The 18,311-nt window shown below is 46.8% G+C and overlaps 1 protein-coding gene across 3 annotated transcripts; it reads left to right on the top strand.

Moving 5' to 3' along the window:
• The first annotated feature begins 342 nt into the window (after positions 1-342).
• On the top strand, positions 343-2,360 carry POU4F1 (POU class 4 homeobox 1). Of its 3 annotated transcripts, none has more exons than XM_054514027.1 (3): positions 343-465; positions 1,311-1,573; positions 1,673-2,360. In XM_054514027.1, exons 1-3 carry the CDS (start codon positions 343-345, stop codon positions 2,358-2,360), a joined length of 1,074 nt encoding a protein of 357 aa, XP_054370002.1. The 3 variants fall into 3 exon arrangements, with proteins under 3 accessions (XP_054370002.1, XP_036243791.1, XP_036243784.1); XM_036387898.1 differs by having other exon boundaries at positions 1,311-1,572; positions 1,666-2,360; XM_036387891.1 differs by having other exon boundaries at positions 1,311-2,360.
• Positions 2,361-18,311: the final 15,951 nt, after the last annotated feature.

An 18,311-nucleotide genomic window follows, 5' to 3' on the forward strand; every position in this document is an offset into this window, starting at 1 on the left:
ACGGGATGCGGGGCTCAGGTGCGGGCAGAGCGCAGCGCAGCGCGCCCGGCGCCGGGCAGCGGCAGGCAGAGAACTGAGCCAGGGAGGGAGGGAGGGAGCGAGGGAGACGGCGGGGGCCGGAGGGAGCCTTGCCGCCCGCTCGCCTACCCAGCCCAGCCTCGGCCACCGCGGCAGCAGCGGCGGCGGCGGGGGCAGGGTCCGCTGCGGCACCGCCGCCACCACCGGCTCCGCCACCGCCACCCGCCGCTGTCAGCGGCTTCCCCCGGCGGCAGGAGAGAGCCCGGAGAGCACTTTTCCCCCGACTTTAGGAGTGTTTGTGGATTTACATGCCAAGCCTTCAAGATGATGTCCATGAACAGCAAACAGCCTCATTTTGCCATGCATCCCACCCTACCTGAGCACAAATACCCCTCTCTACACTCCAGCTCGGAAGCAATAAGAAGAGCATGTCTACCAACTCCACCGGTAAGGGACAGACAGCTGCAGCTCTCTTCTTTCTTTCTCTCCCTTACAAGCATACACTTTTCTTTCTTTCTTTCTCTCTCTCTCTTTCTGTATACTGCATGTATGTGTATGTGCATTAATAAAAAAACCGCTGCGAGGCACATTTTGACAAGCGGCGCTTAATGTTTTTTTCATGTCTTCCTCTGCAATCATCTGAGCGCCTGTGATCTTTTTTGAAAGCGGTGTTCACACGAGTCTCCGACTTCATCCACTTTCTGTATTAATTTTTATGACTCGGCCTCTGAAAAGGAATGCGTTTTATGTGCTCTTGTGTTTGACACAATTCCCCAGCTGAGAGTTACAGATCCATTTCTTCTCTTCCTTTCTCTTCTCCTTTCGTTCATTTCCCCCCACCTTTTAATTTTTTAATTTATTTGTTCCTTTCATTCCTTTCTTCTCTCCTTTTCCGATTCCCCCTTGCTTCCTTACCTTTCTACTCTTTGCTTCTTTTCCCGTTTTTCTCCCTCTTCTCGCTTCCTTCCCCTCCCATCCCCCCATTATTCTGACCCATCCCCCTGTTTCCCCTCACTTCCCCGGGCTGTCGCCTGCTGTACCACGCTTTCCCCAATCTCTTGGCTCGATCCCGTACTTCCCTAACACGCTGATCCTCCTGCCGCCTTCCCGGCCGTCGCCCTAACTTTGCCCACGTCTCTCTCCCCTCCCTCGACTTCCCCCCTCCTTTTGCACATCGCTCCCGCAACCCCACGCTGTCCCCCGCCCGTCCCCTTCCCCCTCCGCACTTTGCCCCCTCTCTGCCCCCTTGCCCTCCTCTCCCCGCACCCCGCTCTGTTTTGTGTCTCCTGCAGCTGCAGAGCAATATCTTCGCCAGCCTCGATGAGACCCTGCTGGCGCGGGCCGAGGCTCTGGCCGCCGTCGACATCGCCGTCTCGCAGGGCAAGAGCCACCCGTTCAAGCCCGACGCCACGTACCACACCATGAACAGCGTGCCCTGCACCTCCACCTCCACCGTGCCCCTGGCGCACCACCACCACCACCACCACCACCACCACCAGGCGCTGGAGCCCGGCGACCTCCTGGACCACATCACCTCCCCCTCCCTTGCGCTCATGCCCGGCGGAGGCGGCGGCGGAGGCGGCGGCGGCGGCGGCCACGACGGGGCGGGCGGCGGCGGCGGCGGGGCCGGCGGCGGCGGGGGCGGCGGCGGCAGCGGCGGGGGCGGCGGCGGCCTCATCTCCACGTCGGCCCACCCGCACTCGCACATGCACGGCCTGGGCCACCTCTCGCACCCGGCCGCCATGAACATGCCGTCGGGGCTGCCGCACCCGGGGCTGGTGGCCGCGCACCACGGCGCCGCGGGGCAGGTGGCCTCGGCGGCGGCCGTGGTGGGGGCGGCCGGCCTGGCCTCCATCTGCGACTCGGACACGGACCCGCGGGAGCTGGAGGCCTTCGCCGAGCGCTTCAAGCAGCGCCGCATCAAGCTGGGGGTGACCCAGGCCGACGTGGGCTCGGCGCTGGCCAACCTGAAGATCCCGGGCGTGGGCTCCCTCAGCCAGAGCACCATCTGCCGCTTCGAATCCCTCACCCTGTCCCACAACAACATGATCGCCCTCAAGCCCATCCTGCAGGCCTGGCTGGAGGAGGCCGAGGGCGCCCAGCGGGAAAAAATGAACAAGCCCGAGCTCTTCAATGGGGGCGAGAAGAAGCGCAAGCGGACTTCCATCGCCGCCCCGGAGAAGCGCTCGCTGGAGGCGTACTTCGCCGTCCAGCCCCGGCCCTCCTCCGAGAAGATCGCCGCCATCGCCGAGAAATTGGACCTCAAAAAGAACGTGGTGCGGGTTTGGTTTTGCAACCAGAGACAGAAGCAGAAACGGATGAAATTTTCCGCCACCTACTAGGGGCGGGCGGGAGGGGCGGCCCCGGCATCGGGGGCACCGGGGGGGCCGGGCCGGGGCCGCGGGGGACGCCCACGCACCGCCACCGTCGCCTGAGACGCCGTGGGAGGCTCCTGGGGACCAAGGGACGATGTAGAAATTAAACGCGAACTACTCGGGGAGAGGGGGGGGCGAGCGTGTGGGGGGGTGCGCTATCAATTATTAAAACAAAAAAGACACCGGGACACCAACGAGAAGAAGGAGGAGAGAGGAGGTAAAAACGCTCTAGAAGCCCAGGGGGGTCACTTCTGCGGCCCTCTCCCCTCTCTGCCCCCCAGCCCCCCGTCAGAAAGCGGGAGAAAGAGCAACTTAAAGCGTAAACACACACAGACACACACCAATAAATACCGTGACAGCAACAGCCACAAACCGAGAAACCTAAGTCACAACTTTCCGAAGGAAAACAAAACCGACCAACAAACCCGGAAGGCGAAACTGTTGGTGATGATGATGCTACGTTTGGTTTGGGTCTCTTTTCATTACTTTCTGCTTTTTTTTTTCTTTTCCCTGGCTTAGTAATGAATGAGGACAGAGGTGGTTTGGTGCGGGGGAACTTTTTCTTTAGTTGGCTTGGGTTTGGGTTTTTTTGTTTCTTTGTATTGATCTTTATTTTTCTTTGTTGTTTTGGTTTTTTTTTTTTTTTCCTGTTGTTTTTTATTTTCCTTCGAACGCGGTTTTGAGCGAGGCTTTGGCGATGGGTCTTGTCTGTGCCGGGGGAACGCTGAGAGCAGGGCAAGGGCCAGGAGCGGGGGAGCGGACCCCCGAGGCTAGGGAGCAGTCCCTTTCCTCTCCGTTGTTGCCTCAATAATCCTAGCTAGCTCAAGGAATACAAGGGGAAAAAAAGTTACTCCACAACCCCTTTGTCTCTCCTCCCTCGCCTGCGTGGTTTGCGTTTCCAGCTGTGTCCAAAGACAGGTCCCTCTCTTTGCAGAGATGCATCTGGAGGCAGATGCCAAACCTGCCAGAGCGGGCATGCTCTCCAAAAAATTATGTTCAGACTCATTAAGGCTCATGGTTAACTATGTTCTTTCTCCTCCCTCCCTCCCTCCCTCCCCGCTGCTCCCAACCGCATGCCCCCCGGCATCCCCACCAAATCTGCTGGATTTTGGTTAAGGTCCCCCCTTGGTTTCCTCCGACGGCTGGAGGTTATTGCACCCGGTAGGCAAAAGAAATCACCGGTGATGGGTTTGGGATGACATTTGTTTCTGAGGGATGTGCATGTTGGGAACAAACACACGACAAAAAAACCACTTGGGCTTAAAAGTCGTTTATTGTATACCATAAACGTTACGTGGAGGAAGGCTTTTGGAAGGGGTGTGTGGGGTTCAATTTGCACTATCACAGTCTCCTGGATTGGAAGCGATGATGTTATTCTCTAAGAACCATGCTGGTATTGCTAATAATCGTCAAGGTGCGTTACATGTCTCACGGATTGAAAACAAACAAAATTATCAGGGCTTGTTAGGTAAAAAAGAGGGTGACGTGCAGAAGCCATCTCTGACTCTGTCTCTTGCCGAGAGACTGCTGAGGCTTTCGAATAAAAAAGAATTTCTGGAAAGAAATACCATTCCGTTTAAATCAAAACAATCAATAGACTGAAATTATGCATGACATGACCTGAAAAAAAATTTAAAAAGAAAAAAAAAAAGAAAAAAAGAAAAGGAAAAGAAAAGAGGGGGGGAAAGGCATAGAAAGATCCGTGATAAAGTCTCGATATTATTTATCTATTTATTTATCTATTTATTTATCTATTTATTTTATTAATATTATTATTATTTTGTGTATCATTGTTTGCAGCGCAAACATTCTATGCATTTTGAAACTGAGCACTAAATAGACTAGCTTCTGGTAGAATCTTTTGTGGATGGTGTAATTTCACAGTTTAACTGCCTGTTTTCACTGAAAACACAAACGTTCTTGTCACGTTCTTGTATTTAGATTTAAAAGAGGGGGAAAAAAAAGAAAAAAAAAGATAAGAAAGACGATTGTAAATATTTTCTTTAATGCACAAAACAACAACAACAACAACAACAACAACAACAACAAAAGGTTACAAACTGCAACCACGTGTGGATCCTGAAATGTCTCACTGAATAATCTACCTGTCCATGTATGTTTGCTGAGCTTTCTCCTTGGTTGTGTCTTTACTCTATTTAATTTCTATCAGAAATATTTCTGTACGCCAAAATACAACAGGGAGATGTGTCCCAGCATACTTACAAATAAAACAAACGTAAAAAGAGAATAGTTATTATTATCATTATTGGGTGCATTTAAAAAAAAAGAAAAATATTTCCACGGCTGGTAAATTCAAGGTATGGCCGTTAGGCGATAAGACTAATTCTACCAAAAAGAAAATAATGAGAGATGTATTTTTCTGCTAAATCCAGAAATCATTACTTTGAGATAGCTCTTATGTGAAAATCGGTGCTCTGAATAAAATTAACTATATATTAGCTGCGTGTGTTTCTTGAAGTTTATTCTATAACTGCAGAATATAAATCAAAGTAAAATTTTAAGAAGGACTTCTGAAGTATTTCTTTTCAGTGTGCTGGAAAGGATTATGCACCTACAAAATATGTATAAAGAAGAAAAGCTTGGGTGGTTTCAGGTTTATATGTTGTTCTGACTGGCCTAATTGCACTTAATTATGTATCAAGATACTTTATTTTTATTTTGGGTTAATAAATATGAAAATCCTAAACTGATCTCTCCTTATGTTGTGAATGCAATTGTTCATTAGGAACGTATAGGATGCCACCTACTGCTTCAAGTGATCAAAGAACCTCTTTCTATTTTCTGATGACCTGTGACTAGATCAGATGCCAAATGTAAAAAGTTACTTAATAGCTGGGATTATTTCTTCTGTAGATATATTTTAGCCAAATCTTTTTAATTTTGCCGGTAAATCTGTGAACCAAGACACGTGATGTTCAGAAAAGAATAATACGTTTAAAAAAGCTGTGATTTTAAACAACTGTTGATGTTAAAAAAAAAAAGCACTAAAGGTATTTTTAAAAAAACCCATAGATCTCGTCCACCGGAAATTTACTTGTTTCTGTTGTTATTAACTTGAAATGTCATCAGAATTTTTAATAAATGCATTTGTAAAAATATTATTTTATAGAAAAGTATTACCGGATTTCATTTTTTGGAGAGTCAGGAATGAACAAATAAAAATAATTACAAATGCTGGGTTTTCTTTTTCATCTGCCCCAAATGATTGAAATGTTGAAAGTGATACCACATTTGTATCATTCAGTAATGACCGATGTATGTATTGAAAAGTTGAGGAGTTTGTTTTGTAATAAGTACAATCCTTATCGAGTACAAAGAAAAAAAAGTATGTTAATAAAACAGATGGTGAAAAAAAAAGCTTTGCAGAGTTTCCTATTTTTCATGGTAGGAAACTGTGCAAAACCAAAAACGTCCCGCTTTCTGTTAGATGAATCTGAATAGTTCATAAAGCCACAAAATTCTCGTGAGGTTTTTTTAATAAATGCCAAGAAAGACAGAAAGACAGAAAGACAGAAAGACAGAAAGACAGAAAGAAAGACAGAAAGAAAGACAGAAAGAAAGAAAGAAAGAAAGAAAGAAAGAAAGAAAGAAAGAAAGAAAGAAAGAAAGAAAGAAAGAAAGAAAGAAAGAAAGAAAGTTAGTTTAGAAGGTTTAACCTAAGGACTAATAAAACTTTTGCGTCCGAGGAAAAGAGTAAGATAAAAGACGAAGAGGCAGAGCATGTGTTTGCATTTATTCCCTAACAGTGCGCAGCTTCTCGCATAGAGAAGAGCCATTTGTGGCCAAAAAGATGTAGAAATCCCCCCCACCGCCCCAGTGCCAGGGGCCGAGGCCGCTGCCGGGCGGCGGCTCTGACGACTCCTGCTCTCCAGCCTGCGCCCCTTGCCGATGAGCGTTTCGCTGCTGTCATCCCTTGAATGGCCTTTTCCTCCACAGCCGAGGTATCTCGCCGCTCTCCTAGTGTTTCCTAGTGTGATTTTCCAGTCCTAAGTCTGCTAGACGCGGTTTGGCTCCCGGAATTTCTGCCTAACACTTGCTCTCCGCTTGCTTTCAACTTAGATTAGGCCATCATAAGTGAGTAACAGACACCCACTGCCACGGTCGTATTGATTTTTACTCTCCTGTGATATTAAGACTAATTCGGTCCTGGTTCAACAAGTAAAAAGGCTTCCCAGAAGGAGAATGAAGTGTCCTACAGCACTGACTTTATGGTTTATGTGCCTCCCTCCCCGCCTCCCCGTGTTACCCCTTTCCTCCGAAGAGAAATAGATTTGTCGAAAGATAATTATTTTAACTCTGACGGACTCGAGCGCATAAAGCTTGATAGCGCCGGTGGTGCCCTGTGTTATTCTGGCATTTCCCAAACGATTTTAAATCCCTCCAGTTATTTATATCTCGCTTTTCAGCCGGCGCTATTTTTTTTTTTAATCTTTATTATATTTACCTGCTGATTCCAAAGCGGAGGCAAGCCTAATTGATTTTTAAAAGATCAGCAGCAGAATTCTAATCCGCTTGGGAACCTGTTTCCACCTGCCAGACGAGGGTCTGATTATGGGTAATTATGTTATTTAAGAGTTGATAAAATAGCGGGGCCCGGCGCTGCCCGGGCCCCTTCCTTCCGCAGCCGGGGCGCGGAGGGGACCCGCGCGGGGAGAGCGGGCGCGGCGGGGCCGCCGCCATCACGTGCGCCGCTGCAAACACAATTACGGGGCCGCCGTTAATAATTCATGGGCTGAGATTTAGAAAATTAATAAAATGAATTATAACAAGAGGCTAATTAAAAACTTTAGTAATTGTTGTCAAGACAGCTTGATGGGAGGCGTGCTGCACGACGCTTCCCTCCGCCCCGTCCTCCCCTTCCCTTCCTTCTCCGTTCCGCTTTTGGGAAGCTTTTTCTTTTTCCTCCTTTGCGACCCCTTCGCACCTGAAGGAGGCTCGGTTTGGGAGAAAAGCAGTGGATGAATATATAGGTCAGCTGAATATATAGGTCCCAGAGATGAGACCGAGGTGGTAAAACTGCAAGCAAGTCTCTTCGCATCGTAGCAAGATAGATAGGCAGGCGGCGGGTGGGTGGGTGCCTGGATGGATGAATGAAACCCAGGGCTCAAAAGTTAATTTAAAATAAGATGTCACATATAAATCTTTGAAGAAGCACTCGTGGCAGAAGGAGCGCCAGCACCGGAGGGCCCAGCCCCGCCGGCGGGCGGACGGGCAGCGCTGGGGGCAGCAGCGCCGGCAGGGCGAGCAGCGCCCGCGGGCACAGGCGCGCACTTTCCGCCTTGTCTTCCGCACCAGCGAGGGCAGCGGCGGGCGGTGCGGGGCCCCCACCGCGCCTGCTGCTCAGCGGGGGCGGAGGCGCCGCGGGATGCTCGCCCTCCCCCGCCGAGAGCCTTTCCGCCGGCTGGTTTGAGATGCAACTTTGAGGCGGACCGAGCGCGGCGTTCCCGCGGGCAGAGGGGCCCGGGAGCCCGGTCCCTGCGCGGGTGCGGGTTTATGGCCGTGTCACCAGCCAAGCCCTGCTCCGGAGCTCGCCGTGGCTGGTCGTCCAGGGACAGCTGCACATGAAAAATCTGCTTCCCAAATTGGAGTCACAGCCCCTCTGGGAAAGCAGACGTCCTCCTTTGAACTGCTTTTTAACTCCTTCAGCCTGCTTACCTAAGTGTACCAAAGCATCTCTAACTCTGGGGGAAAAGTGGTTAAACACTTTTTGTTTTAATATAATATTAAAATTTATCAGGCAGTCGGGGGGTAGGGAAAATTACTTTTAAAAAATGATGTCTTAAGACGTTAATCACTCTAAACGCTGTACTTAAAGTATTTAAAAGGTTTTATATAAAAATTAATAATTTTTTAAAAGACACTCGGCCCTGGTACGTTGAAGATAAATTGTAACTTCTCACTGATTTCCACAAGCGAGCCATAAAAGCCTCCGAAGTGCCTCGCTGGGTGAGAGTGCCGAGCGATCCTGCCGCTCGCACGGCTGCAGTGCGGGGCGGGTCCCGGTGCGGGGACAAATCGCCCCGAGCCCGGGTCCAGCAGCGGCAGCAGACAGACGGCTCATGCTGCAAACACCGCCGTAAGGAGAGGGCTTTTCATCCCCTGCCCGCGTGGAGGAAAGAAATTTAAAATTGTGAGGCAGAGCTAAAAGATGTAAGAACTGCGTGTATGATTTTTTGTTGTTGTTGTTGTTGTTGCTTTTTTTACTTTATTTTAAAAAGGATGTTCCTTGACAAGAAGATAGCATGTCAACATGAACACATCTTTTTAGGGGCTGCTCGGAGAGGAGACGAGGCGCCAATATACATAACTTAGCCCTTGATTATGGTCATTATATAAACCGAATTACTAACAAAAGTTTGTTTAGTAACTAATTATAGCTCACTAAATCTCTGCCTCTCTTCACTTCAGCATAATGTATACAAACTTTTGTACACGCGGATCAGAATAAAACAAAGTGTTGACAGCATCCAGCAGTGGAAATTCACTTACACAAGACTTTTTTTTCACTGAAGTGTTGACAATAAACATTTAATGAAGGCAGAGACTTGGATGTCTCCAGACAGTGTCAGAATACTTTAAACAGACCATTAGCATGGCTTCTTCTACTTCAAACAGAGCACACTATACCATAACATTATAAAAATACAAAGTATGAAACAAATAATCTGTTTATACAGATATTTTAAGCTGTTTTCACCAGCTCTGACATCCCCTGTATTTAGTAACAGAAACTTTCTCATTTCAGATTACTCGCGCTTAAAAAATGTTAAATACAGTTAATGCAATATTAATCGCCCTTTGGTGATATAAAATGCAATATTTTCAGGCAGCTATTGAGCTTTTCTAGAGGAAGAGCTGATGAAAACAGTCACAGCTGAATAGTGGAGAGAAAAAAGCTCTGTATTTATTGCTTTTGTTTGGCTTTTGGCTACAGAGACAGGAACATTCTAATGGGGTAAGGACATTTATTTTATCTGCAATCTATTGCTGCTAGAGCAGGAGTGGCAGATGGGGTTTGGTGTTATATTCACAGAGTAATTTAGAGCAAATCCTAATAACTAATAATGATTTATGTTAATTTCAATCACTTATGTGACTTTATTAAAGCACTGCTGTAAGAGGAATAGGAGGGGAGTGGGGGGAGAGGAGATACGGGAGGGAGACAAGCTGTGTCTGTCTGAAACCGAACCGCGTGCTTGAAAGGTTGCTGTGGTGGGCTCCAGCGAAATTTCTGACGCGAGCAAGCAGGTTTTGCTTTTGAGACTCTCTACTGCCGGGGCTAATTTCTTTAAAAAAAACCCCGTGTAGAAACCCCGGCCACGGACGAGAGGCAAAGCAGAATAGAGAGGGAGCAAGAGAAGAAGAGAGCGTTCGAGGGAGACTCGTGTTATGCAAAATGTATTGATTGTGTGTGAGGAATCTGGGATGTTGATGTGCTGGGCTCCCGAAAGAATAAAGGGGGCCACTGGCGAAAGAGCTAAGAAAGCCCCAAATGTACATACAGGATACAAAACTTTTATTCTGGGCTGCTTCAGCGTGGTGGAGATCTACAGTTCTCTACTCACGTTGCATCGGCTTTACTCCTCACCGAAAATCTCGAGGAGGATTTGCCCCACGGGATTTTGTATTCTTATTAGGGAAAAAGAAAATAATCACAATAAAAAAGCAGCTACGGCAATGACCCTTTTGCATTTTCCCCCATAACCTTCAGTTTCATTAGCAGCTGCTAACACTGAAATGTGCACACACATAAAAACAGGCACACGTCGCTGTGTGTGCATTGAAAGAAGAGATATTGGTGAAAGCCAGGAAATCTCAGAACAGCTAGCACTGCTCTGCATAGGGTCGGTTTGATGTAAGAGAGAGGAGTACTTACAGGATTTTGAAAGGGGGGGGGTGCTCTTTGCTTCTGGCAATTTACTTTCCCAGGTACCTTTATGCGCTTTTCTGCCTTAAGGCATATAGTCTGAAAGTAAAACAACATCAAAGCTCCTTATTAACACTATTTTACTGAAATCAGAAGATGAAGCCACCTGAAACGTTTAATCTGGTATTAGCATTTATTTCCCAACTAAACAGCCAGAACAAAGTTAAAAAGAGTCGGGGCAGCTATCTACAAGGCAAAGTGCAGAGGGTGATGTATGTTTCTGTCAGAACCCTTGAAACGTATCAAATAAACCTCAGGTTTTGCTGCATTCTAAGCCACTTTTTGTCTAATATAATTCCTCCTTCCAAACACCACGGCTGGGAACAACCTGTCTCCCACACCGCCAGGTGCATTAGGTGCGAGTTCCCTAACTTTTGGATCACTGGCAGGAAAGTCTTTTCTGCACTGCGAGATGGCACTGCATTGTATATGTGACCGGATTCCACAGAAGGCAATTTTTGTGTACTCTGTGGTAGAGGACTTATATACATAGAAACATCTTTTTTTATCTAGAATAAAGAAAAGAAAAGAAAAGAAAAGAAAAGAAAAGAAAAGAAAAGAAAAGAAAAGAAAAGAAAAGAAAAGAAAAGAAAAGAAAAGAAAAGAAAAGAAAAGAAAAGAAAAGAAAAGAAAAGAAAGAGAGGGAGAGGAATTCTTAGATTATGTACAAGGAGTAATGCCGATGTTGCTTTCCTGCTCTTCGTTTGAAAGCGGCTCAGGACTTTCAAATCCGCCTGGGCGTGCACGCCTGCTTTTTGAACTCCAGCACGGCGGAGACGCCGCGGGCGGGCAGCGCGCAGGCGGAGCGGGGGCAGCGCGCAGGCGGAGCGGGGGCAGCGCGCAGGCGGAGCGGCGGGCGGAGCGCAGCTTCAGCACCACGGAGAGCTCCTGAGGGCCGCGGCGGGCGGCGCGGGGCGAGGGGAGGCTGTCTGTCTGTCTGTCTGTCTGCCTGCCTGACTCTCCCCCTGTCCGTCTGCGGCTGCACAGAAGCCTGTAATATGTTAATAGCCGTAGGGTATGCCCGAGGTGCCATCTCAAGCTGCTTCGCACACCATATGTCAGGCCGTTAGCCGCATGGATCTATTAATCAAAGGGGGAGAGAGGAGAGGGGAGAGGCAGGGAAGGGGGAAGGGAGCTTTTCATACCCCACCCTGTGTTGCTGTACACTTTCTCCTTTCATTTCTCCCAGATATAAAGACCCGGAGTACCTCGAATAGGCAGCTGTAATTCTCTTTTGATCTGCTCTTTCATAGCCTCGGTGTAACCAGCTCGGGTTAGTGGATAGCGATATTTGAGGGAGGAAGGGGGAATGCGTCGCGTTTCCCCCGGCAAAGGATTTGGTTTTAAAGTGCTGCTCAACTTCTGTGACAAAGGGGGTCTCTGTCCACCCCTTCAGCCATCTCCTTGCGGAGGGTGTGTCTGAGGAGAAGGCTTTTTCTAGCGAATCAAGCATCGTCTCCCCCGCAGGCAGCCAGAGCTCTGGCCATCCTCACCGCTTTTATATCTGCCCTATTGCCTATTGCCTCACATCATTTCTTCAAGGAAGGTTTGTCCCACGTGAGATCCACGAAAGGGTTGGATCCACAAAATTACCGGGAGAAGGAGAAGAAGCAGTCTGTATAGGAGAGTGCTGTAAAAGCTCTTGTGTATGTGAATTTTTCATGCAGCCCTCAAAGCCCCCACATAAAATTCTGCCTTTCAGGCTCAGTGCCTGAGAAGATGCACGAGCTCTCAGGTCTGGTTTCTACTTTTGTTTGGAGGACAGAGTTTTGGGGGGATTTTGTCTTCAGGGTTGGAATGAACATGCTCGCACGGGCTCCTCCTGGACCTCGTTTGCCAGTCCGTAGGTGACGCGTTGCGGCACAGCCCCTGAAATTGACACTTCCCACCTAATTCCGAGGCCACCGGGTTATTTTTTTTTCTCTTTCACGGTGACCGAGAGGGAGCATGAAAGAGACTGACCTTTCATTCAGATACCTGCTGCATAAAGTTTTGAATTTCTAGATTATTATAAAAGCAGCAGCTCAGGAAAACGGCTCAGGAAAGTTACTGAGTGGTGGAGGAGGGGAGGGCAGGATCATTTCAGTGTGCCAGGATCCTGCAGCAGAGACCCTGCGGGTGGATGGGGCACGTTCCCTACCCCTGATCTCCAGGTCAAGTGACACGCATGTGTGTGATGCAAATGATGGCAAAAACACCCGAAGAAGAGGAAAGGATGCAGGCTACAGCTAACACAAGGATAAGCTTTGTTGTTTTGCAGGTTTATATAAAAAGCACAAGATCCCCTAGCTGGTTGAAATTCGCTCTGTTGGTACAGAGCATCACAGAGAGGCAAGTAAGAGGGAAGAGGCACTTGAGACTATTTGTGCAATTGCAGACATAGGATAGTAACCCTATTGATATGTATTGTAAGGTACAGTGCATAGGTTATGTTGAAGTCAGTCTTTAAGTCTTTCGACTTATTTTCTAACATTTTTCCTCTTTCTGTGGCTGGAAAAATAATGAGTGCATCTATGCTTAGATCTAAAGCTGGCACCTATCTTGCAGAACCTTTGCTTTAATACAGATTGCATTAAACCTGCGAAAATATGAGTGCCTCTCAAAGCAGTACTTCACATAAAGACAGAGGGAAATGCAAGGGCTGAGCGTCAGTTGATTCTGCATTTCCACCTAGCAAAGAATCTCTTATTACCTTTAAATTTTGGTGCACACACCACCCATCATTTTCTTCCTCTATTTAAAAGGTAACCCATATATCTGTCGTTTTAGGTTTCCAAAGACTCGTAACTTAATTCCTTCAGGCTATTCATCAGCACAGTAATTAAACTAGCAAATGGATGTAAATAAAGTGAAATTGGTTTCATGACAGATGAGCCAAAGAGGCCTCTGACATGAAACAAGCCAGGACAATAATTATTTCTGCACCGGGCTATATGAGGAACTCCATCTAGATTTATTAGGTGCTGCAAGTTATTTGCTGGGAGAAGGCAAGACAGGAGGACTCACTTTAATTTGACGGGATTTTTTTTTTCCTTTTTGCATCCTAAGTAGGTTAGAGAGATAAAAATCTGGAATTAACTTTGGCAATACTCTGAGATGCCTCTACCCAAAGTAAAAACACGGCAAGGAAAATAGGTAGTACAGGAAAGGCTTATTAAACAATTTCTTCTCAAACGCTTAATAGGAGAAAATCTACTTTAAAACACTCCTCACGAGCCATCCCCTGATAAAAAACAAAAACAAACGCAAAAAACCAAAAACAATCCAGACCACCGTGACAGCCTGCATGTGCTTCTCTTTTCTACAAATATGCATATGAAACAGTAGAGGCAATAGAAAGAAGGAAGATTTGGAGACCTTGGGAATTCTGAAGAGCTTCTCTTAAAAAATAAATAAATTATAATCTCGGCTAAATGGTGTCTGTTAAGATCACTCCACTCCCTTTTCTCTGCCAAGGAAAAGTTTATTGCTGCGGAGGAGAGAAGAGAAAAGGGCTGTGGAAGGGAGGGTATGGATTCTGCAAGGCTCAACTGTAATTGGAGCCATCAGGTCCAGCTTGAAGTGGAAGTAATATACAGAATAAATAAAAAAAGGGCTCTCACAGCAGGTGCAGATTAGTCCCTTTTCCCCTGAAAAGATTAGAAACTGACTGCTTTATGCTTAAACGTACTCTCAATTATTTAAGCGCCCCTTCGTGATTAGCAAGTAAAAGTAACGCTCCAGAGCGCTGAAGAAATGAAGCAAGAATAACACGGCTTTCGCCCGGCTCACGCAGGCTCTCCAACACACGGCTCGCTCCCTGCCGGCTGACAGCGCCCAGCCCCGGGAGCTCTCTTTGGATACACACACCTGTAGGGTGGGAGCGGGGGAAGGAGAGAGGGAGGGGAAAAAGAGGGAGGAAGGAGAGAGGGCAGATTCAGCGTGGTAAAAATTCCTATATCAAGGCAGTGCAGGCTACTGCCCAACCTGGTTTCAGAGGCGACTGGGATCCGTGGACAGATTTTCACAGGAATGCTGAACCCTCAACATATTTTCCACTGGGAAGGGGAAAAAAAAAAACCCAGTCTCACACCAAAATCCCAGACACAACCCTTCCCCCCCACTCCCCTCCCCAGGCATTCTCTTTGAATGGGCTGGAAATGAACCGCGGACGCCTGTGTTTGCATACGGCAGTTTGATCAGGGTTCACATCTTTCTGCAATCAAATCAGAGGCGTTTTCCTCCCTTCTTCATGGAGGGGACTATGATAACTGCAAAGCCGAGGAGAGATCCTAAAGGGACTGAAATCCCCTTACGTCTGAAGCTGTCCCTTTTAACACACACCAGACTAATTATTTAAAAGTTCTTGTAAAATTAGAAGACATAGCCCAGTCCTTTAATTAGAATACACTGTGAATAGGGATAGCATATGGAGGGGAATGTCAAGAAGAGGGTGCCAGGGGCAGATCCTAGGAAATCTGTATTCATTTCTGCCTCCTATTTGTTCAGTAATCTCTACCATCATAACTAAATCTTGGAGCACTGATGTAGTTCGAGTTGTTGTTGACTCAACGTCAAAATTCAATCACTGGGGGTTTTGCATCAGCCGGGCCACTTATTTGTCTAATAAATCCGTCATTTTGTAAGAAAAATATTTGAGCAGCCGTACTTGACCTCTTGGTATCCACAAGCCACATTTATTTCTACCAGTTTACAAATGCAAAGTGGAGATGATCATCTTAATGCCTCGAGGTACTGTGTTGATTTCTGATTGGATTTTAGATGGAAATGTCTATTTTAAATACCCCGTGATTAAATTGTACATATAATAGAATTCATGCCTCTTCAAACCAAATCGTGATTTGCGAATCCCGAATTTATTTTAAAGGAAATATTATTTAAGCAAAGATGGTTTCTTAAATGATTTGTGACACCCCCCGCGGTAAGATTTTATTATAGCCGGGCGTCTTTCTCACTGGAAAACTATTTTGACCCTGGAGCGTTCGTATGGCTGGAAAGGTGTCAGATGGGGTGAGGTGGTAGAATTCCCATTCGAAGGTCCTGCCTGGCCCCTGCCATCCCGCGCTGGATGATTTGCTGCCTGTTTAGATGCATATTTCTTCCGAAAAGGGGGCCTCGCTGCACGGGTTTAATTGCTACTGGGGGGAAATAACTTTCTCCAGAGCTTTTGTGTTGCGGAGCGGGGGAGATGGGGATGGAAGGATGGGGCGGTACAAGATCAGTGTCCGGAGAGGGGAGGTTTGGGAGCCTTCCGCCGGGCGGGGGCCGGCTGCAGCCACGGCCACATGCCCCGGGAGCCCCCAGCGCTGCCCGCACCCCCAGCCCGGGCCCTCCCGCACGGCCCCGCTGCCCCCGCGCCCGGGCAGTGCCAGCGCCCCGCGCCTTCCCCCCGGCAGCGGGAGCTCCGGGCGAGCTCCTCTGGGAGCGGTGGGGGCCGGCGGGTCTCCTGCAGCGAGCACCCCCCACCCACTCGCCGCTCTGGCTCCCACCCCTCGAGTTCTCCCTTTGGGCGGCTGTCGGGGTCTGTCCGTCTCCATGGAAATCGAAGGGGCGGCTGTCAGCCCGGGCAGCGGTCATTATTCCCGCATTAGAGCCAGCGATCGATTCGCTCCCCAGCACCCACTCGCGCTGGACCGCTGAGGGCCAGGCTGGAGCCGCCGGCCGCATCCCGGGAGCATCCCCCGACAGTCGCCGCCTGCGAGCTCCTGCAGGAGAGGCCGATGCAAGGAAGGGGGGAAAAGGGAAATATTCCAGCATATTGGAAATATTAATGTTGGCTTGTAGGAATTAATGTAATGGGCCATGGTTATTAACAACTTATAAAGGCTTAAATCAATATAAATTAACTTAATTATGATTTCTAATTGCATTATGCATGATCAATTTGAAACACTACATTAAAGATAATTAGAGCAGGGTGCTAGTCACTAATCACTTCCCTAATAGCTTAATGAAAAGGAATGCCATGTATTACCTGTGGGGTGGACCCATGAAATAATATAAATGCTTGTTTTCCAATGGAAAATAATTGTACCTTTTAATGGACATTTTAATCATTTTATTATAAGCACGGAATGGGTTTGGGCTTTTTACATGGCCTTGGTTAAATTTTCCTGGTGTTGATTGAAGTGCTGATGTATTACGAGTCCACCTATTGATGACCCAAAGGAGGACTAACTTTTATGTAAAAGTGTCATGCTGTCCTCAGAAGCTAGTGCCAAGAGGTCACAGTAGATGGAGGTCCTAGCTTAGCATAATGGGTTTAACATTTCCATGACATCATCAGGGAATCTGAAAAGGAGTCTAAGGATAATCAGAGTGGTCATTCAGAAGCAGAGTAAATATTTTATGAGGATATATAGAAGACAGGAAGAAGGTTGTCAGAAAGGTGAATCTCTACTTCTTCATGCTCTATGAAGAAGGTTTTTCACTTGGTACCAATTTTGATTGAAAACTCGTGTATTGTTAATAAAAAAAAAGGCAAATCATGACCGTTGAAGAGGTGAATTCTCTTTTAGGGGATGATCTAAATAAATTTGTATTCGTGGTTGTCTTGAAGGGTTACAGGTTATTTTGCTCTTACTTTTTATATAAATACATCCTTAATTGATTATTTGTCAGGGATGCTGTCACTTACTCAGGGATCTTCTCCTACCTTAACAATAAAAGTTCATTCATTGCTAAAATTAAAAGCAACCAATGTAAATTAATGACATGGGCACAGTGTGTCAGATTAATTGAAAATGTCTTCCCTATGATTAGCTTTATTTTCTTATCTTTGCTTGATAACTGAAGCAGTAATGCAGCATATGCCTTGGTTAGACTCATTATATAATTCATAGTTTTCTGAGAAGTAATGTGTAATTAGGGAAACTGAGATTTGAGGAGAACAGTAAAGAACAGTAGCACGTAATACTCACATTTGTCACAGCAAGACCTGTTTGAAGCATTTTCCTTCTTTCAAGTCCTGATTGAGACCTAGAAGCTTTGGGATTCCTGAGGATAACACTGAATAAAGCATCTGAATAAAAAGAAGAAGTGAAAAATAGAGCATAAATGTCACCCAAGGAGTATAGCCCTTCAAGGCTAAGTTATTAGGAACATACTGATTTTAGTACTGAACCATGACTGCAGACGGCTCTGTGGATGGAAGGATTCCAAGGATATACAGCTGTTCTTTTCCACAAAGATTCCTGTCTAAAAGTGCATAGCAGAATAGCTGTCCCCCCACTCCACCATGTCCTGCAGAGGGAAGGTAGAGGCAGAAATAAGCTTACTTTGCATAAGAATTTCTAAGTATTTCAGTGAAATGGGACAAACTGCAGGATGAATCTGGTCATTCCCTCTGTTGTTCACAGTTTGAAATGATGTGGCCTCATACTGCCAAGATCCAGGGACAAGATCTGAGAGCAATTTATGGAAAGGTTTTAAAAAGCACAGTTCTCCAATCTCAAACTTGCTATTTTTCATAACAACAACAACAACAATAACAACAACAGCAACAAATCCTTTGCAGAGGCCCTTGGTTCTTGAAAGGAAAGCTCTTCTATATGGAAGTAGAAATAAAAACATATGGCATCTTACACCTCAAACGAAGGGTGGGACATCAACACGGCTTAAAATATCCAGCTGAAAAAAGCCTGATAAATACCAGTGGAGGCACATTATTGTGGCTTCTGTGTCCCTTCAGCTGCAGTAGCTATTCCAGCTGTTGTCACTTTCTTACATCCTGACCCTTGCTCTAAATAAAATGATTTCCATGACTTAATCTGTCACTAGTGAGGAGTCCCCATGCATTGAGTCTTTGGTAGCCAAAGAGCTCACAAGGAGAAAATAGCCTGGATTTCATAAATAGCCCAAGGACTAAAGCTTGTATGTAAACTCATGTTGAGATATGCCTTAATCTTCTCTTCCTTGAATAAATATTGCACCAGCCTATGTTTTTCCTTTCTGCACCAAGGCTGGGGAAG

This window comes from Molothrus ater, chromosome 2, assembly GCF_012460135.2.
Source record: "Molothrus ater isolate BHLD 08-10-18 breed brown headed cowbird chromosome 2, BPBGC_Mater_1.1, whole genome shotgun sequence".
Lineage (NCBI taxonomy): Eukaryota > Metazoa > Chordata > Aves > Passeriformes > Icteridae > Molothrus > Molothrus ater.

What these genes read in the sequence shown, in the direction of transcription:
- POU4F1 (XM_036387891.1), top strand. Translation starts at nt 343, where the DNA reads ATGATGTCCATGAACAGCAAACAGCCTCATTTTGCCATGCATCCCACC. An exon ending in CATGTCTACCAACTCCACCG is followed by an intron (nt 466 to 1,310) that starts GTAAGGGACAGA and finishes TGTCTCCTGCAG; the next exon opens with CTGCAGAGCAATATCTTCGC.